Here is a 19,824-nt window from a genome sequence, read left to right on the forward strand (position 1 = left end):
TTTAGGGAATTAAGGGACTGTGAAACAGGACGTCATAGTGCTCAGGCTGCTGTAATAACTTGTTTTTGAGGGAATGCAGGTGAGGAGGGCTTTTTCTTTCAGCATCTCAAAGGCTTCAAGGGTCCTAGGTTTGTTGAATTTTTTAAGCAACAATCATGTTTGTTTATTAGAATATATTTCTCTGTCATAAACTTGTTTTATTTTTAGGGTGGAATGCTTGATTGTTGCTAATGATGCAACTGTCAAAGGTGGTACCTATTATCCCATCACTGTTAAGAAACATTTACGTGCTCAAGAAATTGCAATGCAAAATCACCTCCCGTGTCTATATTTGGGTAAGTCCCATCGCAGAAACAGCAAATGTCTCATGCTAAGGGCAGCTCGGGATCTCTAGATAAAAGACTGCTTCTTATATGGGTGCTATTCAGACTGATGGGTCCGCAGCTTTTACAGCCAAGTATGTATTTCATACGCGCACGTATTCAAATGCATTTTCATCAATGCTGCGTTACCTCTACAGATTAGTGGCAAATTTTACTGGAGGGCGCCCCTGGCTTCTCAGCAGTTCTTTTTCTGCACTGCTGTAAGCTGTCTGGGTTCTCAAAATAGGGATGTGGCTATGCTGCTGTATCACTTCATCCTTATTCCTTTCCCTTCCTCCTGCCGTGCATACACAATCCCTCCTATAGTCTCATCCAACCTTAATTCAAGGTATGATTTAAAAAAAAAAATTTTGTTTTTGATGGAGCATGTGGTTGTATGAAAGATCATACCAAAGGAATAAAAAAGGTCTCAAAGCCGAAAATCAACATTTTTTCACAATTTGAAGTGGATTTTCCTGAAGCAGCAACTTCAGTATTATTTTGTGTTTTGAGTCTTTGGAATCCATTTGAGTTTGTTGGTGTTTAGCCAAATCTTAGTACAAGTTTGTATGTGATACTTTTAATAAAGAAGAAGATAGAGTGCCAAATGGCCTTACTATGTTACAGGTAGTATTTTTTTTTAGCCCAGTTTCTCAGGAAAGCAAGGGCTATCAGATCATGCTGCCTATATTTCCGTTTCAGCTCCCAGTCTAATAACTTTTGAACCCATTAACCAGTTGCAGCTGCATTTGAGATGTAGAGATGTCAGAGGCCATATATTCCTATGGGTTTTGTGTAAGTCAGCATCTAAGTAGAGGAGAAAGACCCTGTTACTATCTCCCCTAGAAAGAAAGGCAAGGAGGATTCAGCCCTCATCTGTCTGCTTGACTTGCTCAGCAGCTGAGAGGCATCAATCAGTTTGCTGGTCAGGACATTTGTACTAGCTCAACAGTCGGCATAAATGGAGGTCCAAGGCGGCAGCAGCAGCATGTACAATCTCTTGCCCAGCTGGGAGGCCGAACATGCAAAGCATACCGAGAGAAGGATTAAGAGAAATATCAACTTGAAAGTTTTGATTGGGGCGATATGGAGACAGTGTGCATGGGGGCTTTGTGGATGTGTCCTCACTGCAATGGAAAGCATCTTGGACACAAAGAGAGGGCTAGAGTTACTGTTTGTGGGTGTTAGTCATAAAAAACATAAGAAATTTAGCTTAGCTGTTTCCAAAATAATTGTGTATTTTAGTCTGAGTTATCAGCAAATTTTACCTGTTCAGACATCTCTTTTTTTTTTTAGTATATTATCACTGAGCAATTCTATGTGATTCTGACATTTTAAGATCTTATAGAATGAGGAACTATGGGACCTAGTTTGCCTCTGAAACAAAAGTTTAATTTTTTTATTCTACCTTTGAGATGAGTAGTCCTTGTGTACGTACTGCCTGTCACTCAAATCTGCTAAATTACTTTACCTTTGCAATTTCTGTATCTGAGCTTGTTTTGATTCCTTTCAGTTGTGTAATCAAGAGGGAATGCTTTATAGTTAGCACTTTGCTGAGCACGTAATTGTAACACCGTTTGAGCTGCTTCTTCCTTCAGTGGTCCCTGCCTAGGTGTTAGTTCTCTGATGTCAAAGCTTGATGCCATCTGTCAATGACAGCCAGTCAGTGGTGTGGGCGTTTTTTGTTTTCAGAGATTACCCATTTCACACCATGGACAGTGGTGACTAGGTATTATTTCAAGGCATCTTTAAAAAACAAAAAAAAAGAAAAAAGAAAAAGTTCTCCATGATTTCCTTCTGAAAGAACTGTCTGAGCCTGTCCTTGGGTCTTTTGCGATCTTGCATCATGAAGTGACAGCCTTCCTTAACAGTGAAGCTGTTATCAAATCTTCTGAGGCCTTCTGGTGCTCACCTGCACTCCCTTTTTTCTATAGATGTGAAATTTGACTGGAAATGCCATGTTTCAGCCAGAAATCCCTGTTAGGCATCCATTTCCTTTGTCAGGTGGCACTGCAATGCTAGGCTGCAGTGTAAGACAAGGCAGATGAAAAATCCCAGCAATCTCAAAGTTGTGAGTGAGAGCTTGTACTCTTAAGTCTCTTCAGAGCTGCATGTAGTAAATTACCAAATTCTTCTTCTTTTTTTTTTTTTTTGTGCAAATGTATGCTCCTGGATAGTAACTTCACTTATTTCTCTCCTTCCTCTGTACTCCCGAGAAGAACTTGTGGCCTTTCTCAGAAGGGCTGCTTGCATCCAGGACTCTGCCTATTTCTGATTTCTAACTTCTGCCATTCCATTTTATTAGAGTACCTGGTGAACAGTACCAGCAGCCATGCCATCAACCACCAAAGGAGTGTAAGGTCCCATTTTCTCAGCCATTAAATGATAGTCTTCCAGAACTCATATACTGAGAAACACATCCATCAAAAACTTGTCTTCCAACAAGTTTCCCCCCCCCCCTTTTTTTTTGGTGATGGCTGTCCTGATTTGTGTCACCTTGCTAGAACAAGAAGGGGAAAATCTACCTTGGTTTTCAGCTGTTGAGCTTGGGTATGTAAGAGTCTGTATTCTGGCTCAAACCAAATGTCCCTCTAGCCTAAGGTCCTGTTTTTTGTCAGCAACTGAATGTGGTTCTCTGGATGTTGCCCTAGTGCTTTTTTGGATGGTTCTGCAATCAGGTGGACTAATCTTGCCTTATTCTTTTTCTTAAGGTTCTTAGCCTCTTGGTCAAAGTAGGACAGTAAGTGTTAATGCTCTCAATTGTTTTGGCTTAATTGTGGCTATAATGGTATTGGTAATGCCTTCCTGTGTCAGTGACTGTCAGCCTGGCAGTCTCCACTACTCCTTGCAGACCCTAACACTTGATGCTTGAATCACCTTGAATTTATTACGATCCCTGTCACTTTATGGATGTGAGATGACTCTTGTTCATTCTCTGTGAAGAAACTCTTATCAGTAGCTGGGAAGATTTTGAGATGCACTTCCATGGCGTGAACAGTGTTCTTGATCTGGTGTTCCCACAGATCTGTTTCTGCCCTTCAAATTCATTTGCAGTTATCCTGGACTACCTGCTAGAACTAAAAGAGACTGGCATCCTCCTTACTTTAATCAGTTCATCTAGTTGCCAAAGTTGACACTGTGTTTAGGAGAGCGGTTCTCCAAGGTGGTGAGAAAGTATCCAAACCCTACTTCATGGTAAAGCTGAATGGCTTACTGGCTATAGTCATACAGCGTGAGAATGTACATATGGACTGTTATTTGTAGGTAGAAATTATTCATTGGGAACCAGAGTTCTCAGAGATGCGTGGTCTTTTCTGTACATTCCCCTCCTGGTTTTGTGTTCTTGTTTGGAATCTTTTGACATGATATATTTTCATGATTTTGGGAGTGGAGAGGTAGCTGAAATTGGAGACCTAGAAGTCTAGGGCACAGCATGAGGTGAGGAAACGTATAAATGAAGCTTCTTTGAAGACTGTAAAGGTAAAAGGTCTTCCGTACGTCTGTATAATCAGAGTGTGAAAGTACGTATGCTACACATCTCGAAGACAGTTAATGGTAATTAGTGTCTCTCTATTTCGGAACTTGAGACGGGATCGCAATGGAAAAATTAAGTTAAAACTATGCATTGAAAGTGCTCTTAATTCAAATGTGTTTTGCAGCCTAAGATGAGTTTAGAAGTTTGCATAGGGAAGTACAACTGTATCTCTCAATGCATCTGCATTTATTTTCCATTAAGATGTTGGGGATGGATATTCGTTGCTTATATGGGGTTATTAATTTTATTTTTTCAAGCAGAATATCTTAATGTAACTAGATTCACGGCAATACACTTAGTGATAGCAAATGCTAGACACTTTAAATAACGTGCAAATGTTTTACTAAAAACTTAAATCTCTGAACAGTGTTATATACATATGTTAATATATTTGTATTCGATTTAGTTGATTCTGGAGGAGCCAATTTACCTCGGCAAGCAGAAGTATTTCCAGATCGAGATCATTTCGGTCGTATTTTTTATAATCAAGCAGTCATGTCCTCACAAGGAATTCCACAGGTAATTTGCTTTTATTTAAGAATGGAATGTACTAACTAGTTTTTGTGCCTGCTGCTTTTGTCTGGCTTCAAGTCTTGAACCTGTGCTTTACATTTTTGACAGCATGGAGTTGTGTTGACCTAGTGGCCCAGTCTGGGGATTGGATGCACTGTAAACACAATGAATGTCCACAAAATGTCATGATAATTTTGAAAAAGGTGTCTTCCTTCTTGGCCTTAGTGTTAAGGGTATGACCTTCCTGCTCCTATCTTGAAGTGGGAGAAAAGAGGAATAGACAGCATGATGTGTAGGGCCATGTGATGAAGCATTAGGAAATCTCTTGGAGCAGCTGATTATTCTGCATCAGTGCTGTAAAGGTGAGGACCCCTTTGATGATGGCTAGTAAATGAGACATACTTTTTGCTGAAAGGGATGTGTGTGTGTGTATATATATATATTTATATACCCATTTTATACACTAATGTACTGTTTGCTAAAACTACCCTGACAACGAGGTCATTTTCTAATGTATTAATGATGCATAGAATTGCTGTTAGTCACAGGTCCTGGATTTAGAAGTGTTTCTGTGTCATGGATATTTCGGGAGTCTGTTGGGGACAATTTTTTGATGCAGGTGCTAGGCTGGCCAGCAAGGGAGGTGTTCTGCTGGCTCTGCTACTAATGAGGAGTGTAGAACTAGTTGGGGATGTGATTGCTCGTAGCAGCCTTGGCTGCGGTGAAAATGGATGACTGAGCATAAGATCCTGGAGGGGATGAGGAAGGCAAGCACCAGAACGAAGACCCTGGACTTCAGCGGAGCAGTCTTTAGCTTGTTAAGGGAATTGTTAGGTGGATCTTGTGAGAGGCTGCCAGGGAGGGTGGAGGAGCCCAGGATCTTCACGGATAACCTCCTCCAAGCGCAGGAACGGCCTGATGTGCAGGAAATTGAGCAGACCACCAGAAGCTAGCTGCTTTCTAGCCAGTCAGCTCCTGGCCTCTCTGTATGATTACGTAGCTCTCTCATAGGGGGAGCTCTCTCTTGCTCCCCTTTGCAGGCTGAAGAGTTCTAGCTTACTTAACTGTTCCGCATGCAGAAGGTGTTCCATACGTTGTCTAAACCTTTTCCCAGTCTAACTATGTCTTTTTTGAGATGAAGGAGCTAGAATTTCCTGCAGTATTCGATATATGAGCCAATCATAGATTTATATAATAGCATAATGTTCTTCACCATTCTCTTTTCTGACTCTTCGCCAATAGTTCCTAACACTTATTTTGCTTTTTTTTTTTTTTTTTTTTTTTTTGGACTACTACTGAGCAATGAGCTAGTGTTCTCGCTGAATTGTTTATCTCAATTCCAAGAGCCTGCTCCTGGGTGAAGTTGTCAGCTTGGTGCTCCTTACTTTACATGGGCATGAAGGAAGTTGTCAGGATATTTCACCTGACCAGAAACATTGTTTTCAAATATTAGGCTTAGAAGTAGCTAATGGAACCTTGAGTGGAGTAAAGGTTTAGCTAACTTGTTTCTTCTGAATAACCTTATGGAAATATTTCACCACCAGGTTATTTTGGCATATTTGACTGTTGAACTCCTCCTGAATGTAAGGTAGAAATCAGATTTTGTTTTTTTCATTCTTAACTATACCTGTAGTTTAGAGAGACAGCTTGGCTAGAGCCATTTTCATTTGGATTCTCTGTGACAAGCTAGGCTTGGTTGAATCCCCTAGCCCGAAGGGAAAAAGTGGAAGCGAATACCCCCTTGCAGCGTGGAGGAGATGCACTAGTCAAGGGTACAGTATTCCATCCGATGCTTACTTAGCAGACATTGGCTTTGTTACGGTTTCTGAGGCAACTGCATTTGTGATATCCCTTTGGCACCTTTTGGTGGCATCTCTGTTAGACTTCAGGTCTGTAGCCATTTTTCCTCTTCTGAAGAATCCTGAAATCCACTGTCTCCGGACAAATCTAAGGCTGAAGACTCCCACCATGCACTCTATCTCTTTAATCTGGCATAGTATAGCTTCTGCAGTTCTTTTCTTTTCAGCAACAATGGTGGAGCAATTGTGGTGATTAGCTAGGTATTTTGATGCAAAGTACTGTTCAGCTGGAACAAAAATATGCAGGAGAAACATACTTATGAACTGTAAGCAGCTTATATGCTTGGCTAATTTACAAGCTGCTCTTCCCCTGGAGTCACTGACAAGTCTAGGTTGTATTTCAGATTTATATGTATAAATGTAATTGGTCCCAGCATTTTTGTGGAGCAGCAAGTGAGTGTATTGTTGAAGCAGCTAGTCACATGGCTGTTGTGCTGAATGAACTTCAGGAGAAGTTTTAATGAACCTTGTTTTTACTGAAGACTCTAATCGCTACCTGGTACAGCAATGGTGATTTTAAATGTTGTGTCAGAGAAGAAAACGTAAACCCAATTTGCAGGACTGAAATAACTGAGTTAACGCAGGACCTTGTTAGAAAGTCGGTCCTAAAGTTATGTTGGTATTTTCCTGAATATTTTGAAAAAATATGCATTTATTTGTAAAGTTCTTCGTAAAGTTGAACTTCTTTTTATTTTGACTACCACATGGTATCACAGTAGAATAGCGCTGCAATTCTGTACAACCAAAAAGCAAAACGAAGGTAGGTAGGATTTACCTTTTAACAAAACATAGTTATATTTCTCTTTGGTTATGGCACTGACAAAAATTTAGTTTTCTTTGTTTGACTCTTGACATTTAATTTTTATAATGTATTTATGTAGAAGAGGGGAAAAAAAGTTTTGCTGAAGGGCTTACTTGATTTTAAAAAAGTGTTGTGAGTGTCTGTCTATTTATTTTATTTGAGGAATGTTTCATTCATTTCATTTCAAAAGGTGCTATAAGCATTTGTAAATGTGCTGATCGTTTTATCACCATGCGTTGTGGTGAATAGAATCGTCTTCCCTATCTGAGAAGATGTCGAGTTAGGAAATTATGCTCCCTCTAATTTTCATTCAGGTTAATTCTTCTGACAGGTGAGTTTGGATGTTGTTAGTTTTATATCTGCTGGTTGTGCAGCCTACCTGAATCAGCTTCAGTTTCATCAGCTCACCAGCCCTTTTGAATTCTGACCTTAAATTTTTTTTTTTTTTCCAGTTACCTGTGCTGCTTTTAATTTCCCCCATCTGCTTTTGCCTGTGACTGATTTATTATACTCCTACTGCAGTTTTAAATTGCACTGATGCCTGCATGGCTGTGAATCAGAAAGCCATGATTAGCTTCCCGTTAACCACTTTTCAAGCTCTCTCACACTCATGTGTTGCATAGATACAATGGGTAATTGAGCGCTATGTGTAAAATACTGTTTCTGTGTATTCAGAAGTGTTGATTTTTATTGCTCTTTTAATTGTCTATGCAGTAATTCAGTCAAAGAGTGAAGTTATTAAGTAGCACATTAGTATGAATGTTTGAGGTCATGCTTTTTGACCTCAGCATTTTGATATGTAATGTATATATTGGAAAAAGGTAACATCTAAATTAAAGTTTAAATACAAACGCATTTTTCAACATAAATCGGTAATTAAAGTTACCTCCTTTTTAGAGGCTTACATTGTGCTTTTACCTACCTGGTGATATCTATTAAATGCTCAAAAGACATATTATAGATTAATCTGTAAGAAGTGTGTGATTCTGAGTATACTTCAAGATACTGCAGACTGCTTACTAAAAAAAAAACTATGTTTGATCTGATGATATCAGGTTAACAAATCTCATCTATTCCCGCTTCAGATACAGGTAATGTCGTTTGGACTTTATTCTGTGCCGCTCTTTGGTATTTCTGTGTGCTATTTTCTTTTAACAGCAAATTTTTATCATTTAAGACAGAAGGCTACTTGATGTCACTTAAAAAAAAAAATCTCCAAATAAAATTTTCACAAAATAACATTATTTTGGGTTTTAGATTTTTTTTTTTTGTGGTTGTAAAAGAAAGCAAATTAGACAATTATTTTCTTATTGTCTGCCTCTTCCATGTGAATATTACATCTCAGCTGCTTTACAAGCTGCTTTGAAAGGATCGTTGTTTCCTTGGAACAGCCCTCCTGAAGGAGAAGTTAAGAGAGGATTTCACTTGTATGATCATATGCTGCTCTGTCTGGGATCAAGTCAGTCCTGTATAAGTGTCACCAAAGAATTACTAGTTAAAATGTTCACTGGCTAGATGTTCATCTCACAGTTAGACATACGAGTCAAGCAGGTGTTATTCATGCTAAAGCCTATAGAGAGAGCAGCTAATGCGGTGATTATTAATTGGTCTGTTGAAGAACTGAAGTTACATTGTCCCTCAATTTGAGGAATTGCCTTCAAAGACTGTTGATGCTGATGAAATTGCACTAGTTAACATCGTCTGAGACAGCCTTTTCTTTGCAGAAATAGGTTGAGAAGGTCTAAAAGCATAAATACTCAGAGCAACCTCTAGGTTTCAACCTCCTACAGTTTAGTAGTAATGCAGTTTTCCAAGAAGAATATGTAGACCTCTAAATATTTTACATATATAGCTCATGGTACATCATATGTGAACTCTCTTTGTGCAGGGTGGTCTGAAGACCATAGGTTGAAGATGGATGCAAAGTAGAGAGATTCTGTGGTGTGGGTTTTTTGTTATTTGTTTGTTTTTTCCCCAGTGCTACTCCAGAAAGTGTATTGAAATCACTATGATAGGTAACAGTTGGTCTGTGCATTTCAATTTTAAAAAGTTGGGCAGCTTATTAACTTGTGTTACTGTTTTCCTTATAGATAGCAGTAGTGATGGGATCCTGTACGGCAGGAGGAGCATACGTACCTGCAATGGCAGATGAAAGTATTATTGTTGGCAAACAGGGAACAATATTCTTGGGAGGGCCACCGTTGGTAAGCCTACAAAGATTTTTAGTAACATAGCCAAAAAACCCCTTTGCATTAGTAGCAATTGTATAACTTAAATCTTCAGACTTCTTTGTGAGTTCTTTTCAAATGTTCTGTGGGTTATTTTGCCTTTTTAAAATGTATCTGAACGTTGATGTCCTAAATGAATGTTTTTCTATCTGTTATAAAGGTACCTGTATAAATTAGACTTTGTTAAATTTTTTTAATAATACTGATACAGATTAATACTTTTAGAATGATGAGTACATTCTAAATGGTAAAAATGCCTGCTATATTCAACTATTTTATATGGTCTCTCATGGTATGACTTAAAATAGAAAATAATTACAGGTGTGTATACCGTATCTCAGAGTCTAGATCAGAGAACTTAAGCAGCATGGCTAACCTATATTTTAAGTCAGTTTACAGCCAAGGAAGACATGCTAATGATGGAGTGTGTCGTGTTTTCCTTACTTTCTTAGGAAAATGCTTAGAAGGCAAATTGACCGGAAGAATTTCCATGAGTTAAAACTCGCTTTGTAGTGGAATACATGGTGGAGTTTGTGACTGTGCAAAATATTGCAGCAAGAGATGGCTTTAAAATTATAGTGGTTTGGCTCTGTCAGGAAAGGGAATGTTTCTGAGTGAGTTTTATTTTTTTAGAAAAATAGAGCTATACTACTTTGTGGTCCAGCCTAGACACAGCTTAATACCAAAACAAACAATAATCTTTGCTGACAAAGCGAAGATTACTTAAAGATTACTTATAAATTGTACTTAACGTGAGCTTTACCAGAAAAAAAGACATTCCAGTAGTAAACGTTACATCAGTGCTAGAGATGACAGGTAAGAGGGCAGTGAGTGGAACTTTTCTAGTCTAGATGAAGGTTGGCTGGATAAACTTGCTGCTGCTTTGAAAGAGTGAAATATATTGTATCACTGAACAAACTGGTCTGAGGCAGCACTTTGGCTCTGTTTTGGTTACAGTGTTTGGGAACAATGCGGGTGCTTCCTTTGCCAAAGCCAAGTGAAATTAAATGTCTGAAAGTACTTGCAGCTTTCATATGCATAAATGGAGAAATTACTTCATAACAGTATTGTTGATGAGGATGTTGCTCTTGCTCAGTTTCCATAGCGCGAGAGGAGGGGGAGCCTGCTGGAGGAATTTACTTCTTTCCACCACTTAAGTTACTGAGGAAATGTTGTAGGTCATTGCTCCATGAACTATGGGAAAACAGGCACTGACAGAGTTTTTGACTGATTTTTAAGGCATGATTATGTTAATTTGCTTAAAAGCCTGAAGAGCTTATCCCATGATGTCGTTCTGTGTTTACCTGTATAACGCTGTTCTCATTTCTACAGTTAATTTTTGCAGTTAATTCTTTTACTTCCCTTTAATTTTGTTCTTCTGTATTGTCTTGATGCTGAAAGTGGATTCAGCTTTTTATACACTTTTTGGCAAAGTTCTGTGCATAGGTGAGTTTTAATTATTGTGCAGTTTTTAAAAAAAAAAGTGTATTATTCAAACATATTCTTCTGTGGCTGATAAATCATAATTACACTTCCAGAACTTCTTAAATAAATTCAGAATGTGGTTTCCTTGACGTAAGGAAAACAAGTGGTGGTGGGGTAACCACAAGTACAAGCTCACTTCATTGTCTACCTCAGTTGAATAATGCATTTAGCTTGAGGTATTTTGTTTCATGCAGCCTTCCAAGCTAGCAAAAAGAACAAAGTAATCAGCAAAAGCAGATCAATAGCAACTGCTCATTGACGAAACTATGCCATTTAATGCTAATTGATTTACTGCTCATTTCCTGTTAGAATTTCTCTGGCACTAATTGTTTCCAATGTCTTACCTAAGTCTCTGTTTCTGTTTAGATTGTATTAGTTTTGTTCAGCTCATTGTTTGAAGGTAAACAAATCCTCCTTCAAAATTAAGTATTTTTCTGTAGATCTATCACTGTAATTTAGAAGAATCTTAGAAATGTCTTTGTGAAAAGTGACATAAATATGAACAAAAATATTAGTTAAGAATAGTAGCATTAGTTGAGTCAGTAACATTAGGTGACTCATATATCTTTTTAGTGAGGCAAGAAGATTAGTAGGATGAAAGAAATAGACTTTTACATTTGACTGCTAAAGGTTTGGGTTATCTCGTTGTGAATACGTGCCATAGATGCAGACATACCTGAGTTGTCTCAGTGCAAAGCCTTTGTAGGTCCAGCACAGTTCGTTAGCTTAGACCCAGTTACTACTGGGTCTATAAAGTGGCAGTACTGCCTCCAGGCCTTGCTCAAGTTAGAGTAATTTGTTGCAGAAGCTCAGCTAGTAAATCTGAAAATCTGAGGAAGCTCATCTCTTCCGATAGTGTGTTTCCACTGGTGAGAGAGTGCTGATGTGGTGCACCTTGAGTGATTCTGCTTGGAGCTAAGACAGCACTATAAAGGTACATCAAGACCCAGGCGGACTCCTGTGAGACTCCTTGGGTGGGCCTGCACTGACCTGTTCAGTAATGTGTTCTGGGAGAGCTTACTCGAAGCCGGTTTCTCTCAAGCTCCAGCATGGAGCAAGTACAAATTAGGACTGGTAGAACGCAGTGCTACCTAGCAAGTTGGCTAGGAAGCTGGAAAGAAGGAATCGTGCTCGCTCGTTCTAAGAGGAGAATAATCTAACATTGCGAGGGAATTGAAGTTTTACGTGTCTATCACTTGAGATGTAGAAGTTGTGCAGGAGACTCTTGCCAGGATAGACAGCTGAAAAAAGGTGTCCTGAATTAAGTCTCGGAGAGAATTTGGCTAGGCAAGTCAATGACGGCAAGGATACTGCAGCGTCAGAAATGAAGAAAGCTTTTTGCTGCTTCCAGAAGAAGATTCCTGAATCTTACAACTATCCTCCAATTTCATCTGTTCCTTAGCAACCTGCCGATGTAATGATCTTTATCTTTGTGTGTATAGATCAAACTTTAATATGTCTCTACCTGTCAGCGTTCTGTTTAGTAGAGCTTCTCGTATTTTCACTCAAAATATTTTGCTTGCCTTTCTCTAAGCATCAAAATTAGTTTGAACTCCCATAGAAACATCCATTCCCTGTTGTAGCAGATATTGTAGCATTATTGTGTATGCTCTGTTCCCCAAAACATCCTTGCTGAAGAAAATTGGTCTGGGTTTTAGTGTTCAGCTGCCTAAAACCAACCAAACAAAGGAAACAAACAAAAAAACCTGATGCTAGATAGAATCAGTCTTGAGATGTGTGCATACTAAAGAAGTGTAATGCACATACATTCCAGAGTCTAAAGTGCAAGTTTCCTCATTGCTCCTTTTAGAAAGACTTTATGAGCAGATAGATTTCACCATGGTAGAAATACTAGGAGGAGAAGTGTTGCCACAGTAGTAGTAACGTCGCAAGGACGTTCCTCTGCGCGCTCTCAAACTGAGGAATAGACATCCCCACCCTTGGCAATGCTGCTTGGGAGCTCAGGATGCCCTGTTGACCTGTAGGCCTCTCAGCCGTACCATCCTCTCTTAACTTATACCATTGCTCTACAAACTGATGAAGTATGTATGGACTAGATAAATAGACAGCTAGGTGGACTGAAAACTGGCTGAACTGTTGTGCTCAAAGGGGAACTGTTGTGATCAGCAGCATGAAGAGCAGCTGGAGGCCAGTCACTGGTGGTGTCTGGGGGTTGATGCTGGGGCCATTTCTGTTTAACATCTTCATTAATGACCTGGATGATGGGACAGAGCGCATCCTCAGCAAGTTTGCAGACAATGCAAACGTGGGAGGAGTGGCTGATACACCAGATAGCCGTGCTGCCATTCAGAGGAACCTCAACAGGCTGGGGGTATGAGTAGACAGGCATCTCATGAAGTTCAGCAAAGGGAAATGCAAATCCCTGCGTATGGGGAGGAATAGCCCCAGTCACCAGTACAGGTTGGGGGTTGTCTGACTGGAGAGCAGCTTTGCAGAAAAGGACCTGGACGTCCTGGTGGGCAACAAGCTGAACGTGAGCCAGCAATGTGCCCTTGCGGTAAAGAAGGCCAGCTGCCTCCTGGGTTGCATTAGGAAGAGTGACACCAGCAGGCTGAGGGAGCTGATCTTTCCCCTGTACTCAGCACTGGTGAGGTCGTGTCTGCAGTGCTCTGTCTGGTGCTGGGCTCCCCAGTACAACAGAGATGTGGGTCTGTTGGAGTGAGTACAGTGAAGGGCCACAAAGATGACTGAGGGACTGGAGTGTCTGACATACGGAGAGATGCTGAGAGAGTGCAGCTGTTCCGCTTGGTGAAGAGAAAGCTCAGGAGGGATCTGATCAGTGCATGTAAATACCTGGGGTGGGTGAAGAAGATGGAGCTGCACTCTTCTCAGTGGTACGCCATGGCAGGACAAGAGGCAGTGGTTCAAAAAATGCTTCAAAAATGTTTGCCATGCAGTAAATGATACTGCTTTATTTTAAGAAGAAATCCAGTCACTTAAATTATCCTGTCAGATTTAAGATTTGACAGCTCTAAGATTTGCATCATGCATTCCAGTTATTTTTGTGGAGACATCCTACTTGATCCAAATAGTTGTATGTCATGAGTGCACTCTTTTTAGAAAATGCTTCTTATTAAATTATTGTGGGTGTAATGGAAGACTTAGGAAATTGAGACTGATACAGATTGTTTTATGGTGAAGAAGTTAAAATTTGTAAAAGAAGAGTTTATGTGGAGAAAGCAGAGCAGACTTACAAGAATGCTAAGTTTATATTGTTTTTTTTTTTCATTTGAAACAATGCAGCGGCGTATCATGCATGAATTGCCTTGTTAATTTTGTTGAAATAAAAAAAAGAGGAGTATATATTTTTATGACAGTAGTCAGTTAACCCATTTAAAACACCTTTTTGTGAAAATGCATTTTTGTAAATATCAAGGTTGGATGGATATGTACACACACATAACACATACATACAAACATAGCAGTGAATGGAAAATATTTCTGAATAAAAGCGACCTGAAAATAGTAGATAGTAAAGATATAAAGACAATGATTTAAGCATTTTTGGAACGATTATGTGTTTCCACACTATGAACGCTATGAGGGAGAGTAACTGAAGAAGTCTTATTAAAGAACAAACGTTTTGCAAATAACTTTTCTATTACTATTGCTAAGCCTGTAGAAGTAGTAATGCAAGACAAGTGCCAAATCTAATCCTTGTCTTTCTTTTTTGGTTGTAGGTTAAAGCAGCAACAGGTGAAGAGGTATCAGCAGAGGATCTTGGAGGGGCTGATCTTCACTGCAGGTTCAAAAAAAATTTTTTTCCGCAGAGTTGTTTTTTTTCCCCCCGTTTAGATTTTAGTTGGGCTTAAAAGAAAGATTTTCTATATCAAAATCTGGTACTGGTGAATCGCTTTGTCATTAGTGTGGTGTAGTTAGTGTGTTATCTGAATTAGGATTTTTTCTTTTCATTCCTTTAAAATACTTAAGCGTCTACCTAATGTAATACAGTATCATGTACAATACAGAGGACTTTTCTATACTATTTAATGCTGATTGTTATTAGAATAATAAATTTCGAGAAAGATGATATATTTTTGCAGATTGTGTCTTTCTTACTGTCAAATGGAACTTAACCGCAAGCAAAATCAAAAGTGCCTATGATTTTTCTAAGAGAATATTTCTTATCTATGTAAAGATCCCTACATGCTTTTTACAAATTAAAACAATATTAAACAAATTTAGGAATTACTGTAGAAAAAATGTTTAGTGTGTTCTTTAATTTACTGAAGTGACTAAAGAATTATTTTTCAGGGCAGTTCATGATATTGTTGTAAACATATGTTTTTCTTTATAATTTCAAATGAAATTTAATTTCTGTTTGAACAATGCTTGGCATCTTTTAAATTGTCGTTTTGATTTTTGACTTCCTAGAGTTGCTATTTTGCCTTATTTCTGCTAACTTGAGTGACCTGTTTAAAAGAAAAGTTCAGATGTGTGGTTGTTGTTAAAGTAATTTCATAACTTAACATGGAGAGCTGTGTTTCAGCATTCTTTTTTTAAATAGATAGGCTTAAAAGTCTTTAAAAACTTTCATTTTCGTTTTTGTATAATTTTTTTATATTGTTTTTAAATCTTGATGTTCATGTTATTATTTGTGTACAGAAAATCTGGTGTAACAGATCATTATGCTTTGGATGACAGTCATGCACTTCATCTAGCTAGGAAAGCTGTAAGAAGTTTAAATCGACAAAAGAAAGTAGATGTAAGTTTATAGAATGTTTTCCTGAACACAATGTATTTTTAAATTAGAAATGCTCTTTTTTTTTCCTGATTTATACAACGTATATTTTGTCTCTGACTTTAGACACTTGAGAAACGGAAGTTATGGTTCCTCTTCTTAAAGTTGTGGTTAAAACTTTAAGTTCTGCAATTATATTCCTACTGTAGTTATTCCTAAGAAATTGACTGGGACTACATGCAAGAGTAAAGCAAGCAGGATAATCAGAACCACACTTTAGAACCACAGAACCACACTTGAGGATGAACCAAATCTTGCAAGGTCTTTAATTTAATTTTAAGCCCAACTAGTCATTCCTGTTGACTTAACATTAGTTATGTGCTGAAGCATCTTTTTGAATATGAATTTTCTACAATTATTAACAAAAGATGGAGAACGGTGGGGATACGGCTAAGCCATGTCATTGTCATAGCTCAGGTTCATAAAGTATTGTGTTGATTTAAAAGTTTATATTAGAAAACAAGATGAATAGTATATAGCGGAGGAATTGTCTTAACTTATTCTGGGGAGAGATATGAAAGGCTGAATTGAGGAATAAAGCTCAGTAGCTGAAGGAAGGCACGATGTTGCGTTTAATGGCATGGCAAAAGTCTTGATTGACTCTTCAGTTCGCTGCCTGTCTAATAGGGATAGGGTGAAAACAGGCAAGTGGGATACATGCTTAATTTTTGATGACAGGGAAGAAGTTGTCAATATGGAGTGTAGGTGGAGGCATAGGCAGGAGTAGAATGAAGCTGAGGAACAGTATGTTACAGGTGTTACTGTCCTTTGATTTAAACTTGATCTTTGTGCAAAATGAGAACAGGCCAGAAAGAAATATTGATGTGGTTGCTGAAGAGAAGCAGTTAATTAACTAAATAATACCTGGCAAATTAATTAGTATCTTTGGTTTATTTAATCCTAAGGTAGACTAACAATTCCTTTGTGTAAATTGTTTTGTTAAATTGCTACAGGTGACTATAGAACCATCAGAAGAGCCTTTATTTCCTGCTGATGAAATATATGGAATAGTTGGCGACCAGCTAAAAAGAAACTTTGATGTCAAAGAGGTTTGAATATAAATACGACACGCGCATGCACATACACGTGTGCGCTCAGTTTTCTTGCAGGGAATCACTGTTTATGTCATCATTGTTTGTATGCAGGAGTCTGATTCTGGGAATGTAATGAATATGTACATGTAAAATCTTCTAATATGTTTTGGATAGTACTGTCTAATAGAGCCATTACAATGGCAATGCGATGTTAAAAATGTGAGGTAATGCTTTCTGGTTGTACTTTTAAGAAGGATGAGCAAAGGCTAGATTTTGATAGTATTCCAGAAAAGCTGCCAGGAAACAGTGAGCTTTTGCATTGGCTAAACATTCTGTAGACTCGCAGTTATTTGATGTGAAGTGATACCGTAGTTTTCTTTTTCTACTAATTCTGTGAAGTGGAATATCAAATGTTTAAAGATTTGTGCAGGTATGAACCTACGAAACAATTCAGTGCTCTCCCAACCCCATAAGGAGACTATTGTTCTCTGCTACAGATTTAGTAGTAATTACGTGCCTCAATACCTTCAGAGACCATATCCTCCCCAATCCTCCACGCAGATCGTATCCAAAGCCTTTTTCCACTACCAGCTACGTAGTTATTTTAGAAAGAGTCTTAGTGTACCGCATTCCCGAGATACTTTATCAGAAGTTACTAGGATTCACTTTGCCTTAAGGGGGAAAAATATGAACACTTTCACTGAATCTCGCTTATGTTACAACCTGGAAAGTTTTAATAGCTTGGATTTATGTTCTTTTAAATTTGAAATATCACCTGGCAAATATCTTACTAGTTACAGATGTGTATTTATTTAAAATGCTTCTTTGCATCTCTGAGAAACTTCAGAACAGATCTTCATCTTTTTTGTATGTCAAAACCTTAAGCAAAGCTGAAAATATACTTACCTCTAACAGAGTGACTCATGCCTCATTATATGTTTGTCTTTATAAATTTGAGTCTGTTGATTAATGGTTAACGTACCCAGAGTTACCAGTTTTTGTTGAAATGGGACAAATCAGAAGATATTTCATAGTGTATAATTTTAACAATTTAGTTACAATATTCTTAATCTTGAAATTCCATTTTTCATTAGCAGGTAGATAAACGACACTTTAAAAAGTAAATGGGCTTTGCCTGCCATCCAGGCTATGTTATATAGCAAACTGCTTGACATTCTCTAAATGGAAAGTGTTTATTTTCAGTTGGATGTTAGCATGTTCTTTCTAAACTAATTAGAAACTCTAAAGGATTAGGAGTCTCATTTTATTTTTCTGTTTTTCTCAAGGTCATTGCTAGAATTGTAGATGGAAGTAAATTTGATGAATTCAAAGCCTTGTATGGGGATACTTTAATCACAGGTATTTAAAAAATATATTTAAATGACTCTGTTTATGTTCCCGCTGGTTTTATCCCAGCTCAGTTGATGTTGTTTTGCTCACCCATTGACCTTTTTAATAATAATTTTTTCCTCGAAAGGATAACGGTTGTTATCAAGGGAAAGTATTATCTATATATTACAGTAAAATATGTATACCTGAAAATGTGTAAACTTACCTTTCTCCTTCAGGATTCGCGAGAATATTTGGTTATCCAGTAGGAATTATTGGAAACAATGGAGTTCTCTTCTCAGAGTCAGCAAAGAAGGTACCTAAGTAGGTTGTTATGCTGCTTTGCAGTCGTGAAATGAAAGTTCTTATGGGGAATTTGCTCTTGAAGTAGCTTTTAAAATGAGGGACTACTTTAAAATGCGAACATGAACTGGCTGAAAAGTCCTCAAGTAAACAAGAAATAGCTTGATAAACTGTAAAAATAATTGACGATTTTAGAAACAGTTCTGTAAATGTTTCTGATGTGAAATAGATAGGTAAACATAGTTGCAAAAAGAACAGTAGAATTGCAACAACAGTTTGAAATACTATATCCTGAAAATTACAGCTATTACGAGAAAGTCTATGCTGATTGCTTAAAAAAACTGTTAGAATATTTAACTTCTAAATTGAAGTGGTGCGATACATCACATTATTGTTTTTCCAATAACTGGAAAATTTCCAGCCTGGATTATAATAATAGTTCACTGGTTTACCACAGATTCAATTTTCATACTTTGCCTCGGCAGGTTCTGGGTTAGACTAATGTATGAAATATGCGTATATATTTGTCTCATTCTCATAAAATCTATGAACTAAAATACCTGCTTTGTTAATTAAAGGGCATTTTTGATGGAATGTTGTAAGTGCATTACAATTAACTGTGCTTTCCAGTTTGAGCTCAGGGCTTGAGGAACTCTCTAGAGTTTCTGTATATGGCGGAGTGGTTACTTACCTTGTTCTGTGTTGTTTAGATACAAATTTCTGTATTTTTTTCCAAGAAACTATTACCAATAGATTTTTTTGTAATAGAAGTGACATATGCTTGTTTTCTTTTGGCTGGATCCTGAAATTAATGGTGAGGAAGTCAATATTGAAAATCTATATGGAAATAAGAGGCTGTTAGGAGGGATTTGGAGAAAGGAAGCAATTTTACCTGATTTATAGATTATTAAAATAATACACACAGTTGAGTTTCATGTACTGGAGAGTACTTTGAACTTTGGGCGCTGCAGTGACACAGTTTTCTAGGAGCATTTGTTTAACGCAGTTCCTTCCAAATTGGAAGTAAGCCGTTATCCTTTTTGTACTTTAAGTATTTCTCTGATGACTGTTGTAATCTTAGTTTTTTCAGTGGTGGGGAAAAATAAAGGAACTTTCCTCTCTATGCTCACTTCTGCTGATGTATCAGTTCTGTAAGAGGAGATAGTCAAGTATCGCTTGTTAAATAAGTGGAGAGAGACCTTCGTCTATGATTTCATTTCTTTAAGGGTCATAATCTAAGAATGTCCCTTTTTTTACATTCCTTTTGCAGTTTTCGTAATGAGTTCAGAAACTATAAAAAGAACTTGTATGGCAGAAATACTGTGCAGTGTCTCTTTCTCATGATGATCACTGTATTTTTCAAGTGCTTTTCTGAAAAAGCTAGCTAAAGATTGTGCCTTATCATTGGTTTTGTTTTCTTTTCCTAAATTTTGGTTTTATATTATGAAGATTTTTATTTTTTACCAGTAGTGTAAAAACACTGGTTTTACTTTTACAATATAGGAAATGTGCATATTGTTTTTCATGTATAATGAGATGTAATAGAATACAGCAAAGAGAACATGGAATCTAAAATATCCTGGGTAATGACTGCATAACCCCATCTCACTTC

The 19,824-nt window shown here is 37.7% G+C and overlaps 1 protein-coding gene across 2 annotated transcripts in view; it reads left to right on the forward strand.

The window, feature by feature from the left end:
* The window catches only part of LOC138064489 (methylcrotonoyl-CoA carboxylase beta chain, mitochondrial), a 38,961-nt gene that overhangs the window by 7,485 nt on the left and 11,652 nt on the right, over window positions 1-19,824 (forward strand). For both annotated transcript variants that reach the window (XM_068927333.1, XM_068927334.1), the window contains exons 5-12: window positions 208-335; window positions 4,304-4,416; window positions 9,162-9,275; window positions 14,486-14,550; window positions 15,411-15,510; window positions 16,500-16,595; window positions 17,867-17,939; window positions 18,149-18,225. In XM_068927333.1, the coding sequence (XP_068783434.1) occupies window positions 208-335; window positions 4,304-4,416; window positions 9,162-9,275; window positions 14,486-14,550; window positions 15,411-15,510; window positions 16,500-16,595; window positions 17,867-17,939; window positions 18,149-18,225 (766 nt within the window). The remainder of the gene's footprint in view (window positions 1-207; window positions 336-4,303; window positions 4,417-9,161; window positions 9,276-14,485; window positions 14,551-15,410; window positions 15,511-16,499; window positions 16,596-17,866; window positions 17,940-18,148; window positions 18,226-19,824) is intronic.

Source organism: Struthio camelus, chromosome Z (genome assembly GCF_040807025.1).
Source record: "Struthio camelus isolate bStrCam1 chromosome Z, bStrCam1.hap1, whole genome shotgun sequence".
Lineage (NCBI taxonomy): Eukaryota > Metazoa > Chordata > Aves > Struthioniformes > Struthionidae > Struthio > Struthio camelus.